The sequence below is a fragment of the Gavialis gangeticus genome, unplaced genomic scaffold, assembly GCF_001723915.1.
Source record: "Gavialis gangeticus isolate Ggan-Ray unplaced genomic scaffold, GavGan_comp1, whole genome shotgun sequence".
NCBI classification, from domain to species: domain Eukaryota; kingdom Metazoa; phylum Chordata; order Crocodylia; family Gavialidae; genus Gavialis; species Gavialis gangeticus.
Window position 1 is genome coordinate 10,369,401 of NW_017729024.1, and position 649 is coordinate 10,370,049.

Genomic DNA, 649 nt, shown 5'->3' on the forward strand with positions numbered 1-649 from the left:
CCCCCCCACCCATCCCCGCCTGCCACAAAAGCAAAGCACCCAACACAATCCCAAATCAAAGGAGGCTCCGGGTTGCACCGAGCTGGGGTTCAAATCACAGCCAGCTGTTTAAAAATATAGCCGAGCTTGAAATAAGATATAGAGAGAAAGACAAGAGAGCTGGATCCCAGTCGAATATCCTGGTAGCGGCTAGATTTCCAAGTCAACTGCTGCTAGGATTTTGGTTTAAATTAACAAAAAATAAAAATAAAAATTAAATGTGCCCAGAGTCTTCAACCCCCCCCACCCCCCAGAATTGTCTTGAAAACTGGTACAGGTCGCAGCCCCCAGCTATGTCCCCTTCTAACTTTTTATTCCCCCCCTCCCCCAGCCCAGCGAAGTTCTCCCTGCTAAAAAGGAACAGAAAGATTAAATATTTTTAAAAGGGAGAGGGGAGGGGGTGAAAAAGAAAAAGAAAAAGAAAGGGTCTGAGACTTACAGTAGCCAAACATGAGTGGAAAAAAGGGAGATGCTTTAATTAATATCTTTGCTACGCTGGTGCAACTGCAAAAGCCTGCAGACAGCTTTGCACAGTGAATGCACAAGCTTGCAACTGCAAAAACACTGGATTCATTAACCATCTCCATACAAAACGTAAGCATGCTTTGAG

At 44.8% G+C, this 649-nt stretch overlaps 1 protein-coding gene across 1 annotated transcript in view; it reads right to left on the minus strand.

The window, feature by feature from the left end:
* The window catches only part of NR2F1 (nuclear receptor subfamily 2 group F member 1), a 12,386-nt gene extending 11,743 nt beyond the window's left edge, over positions 1-643 (minus strand). Inside the window, exon 1 of the mRNA XM_019518180.1 lies at positions 479-643. Coding sequence (XP_019373725.1) covers positions 479-641 — 163 coding nt within the window. The 5' untranslated portion in view covers positions 642-643. The remainder of the gene's footprint in view (positions 1-478) is intronic.
* Positions 644-649: the final 6 nt, after the last annotated feature.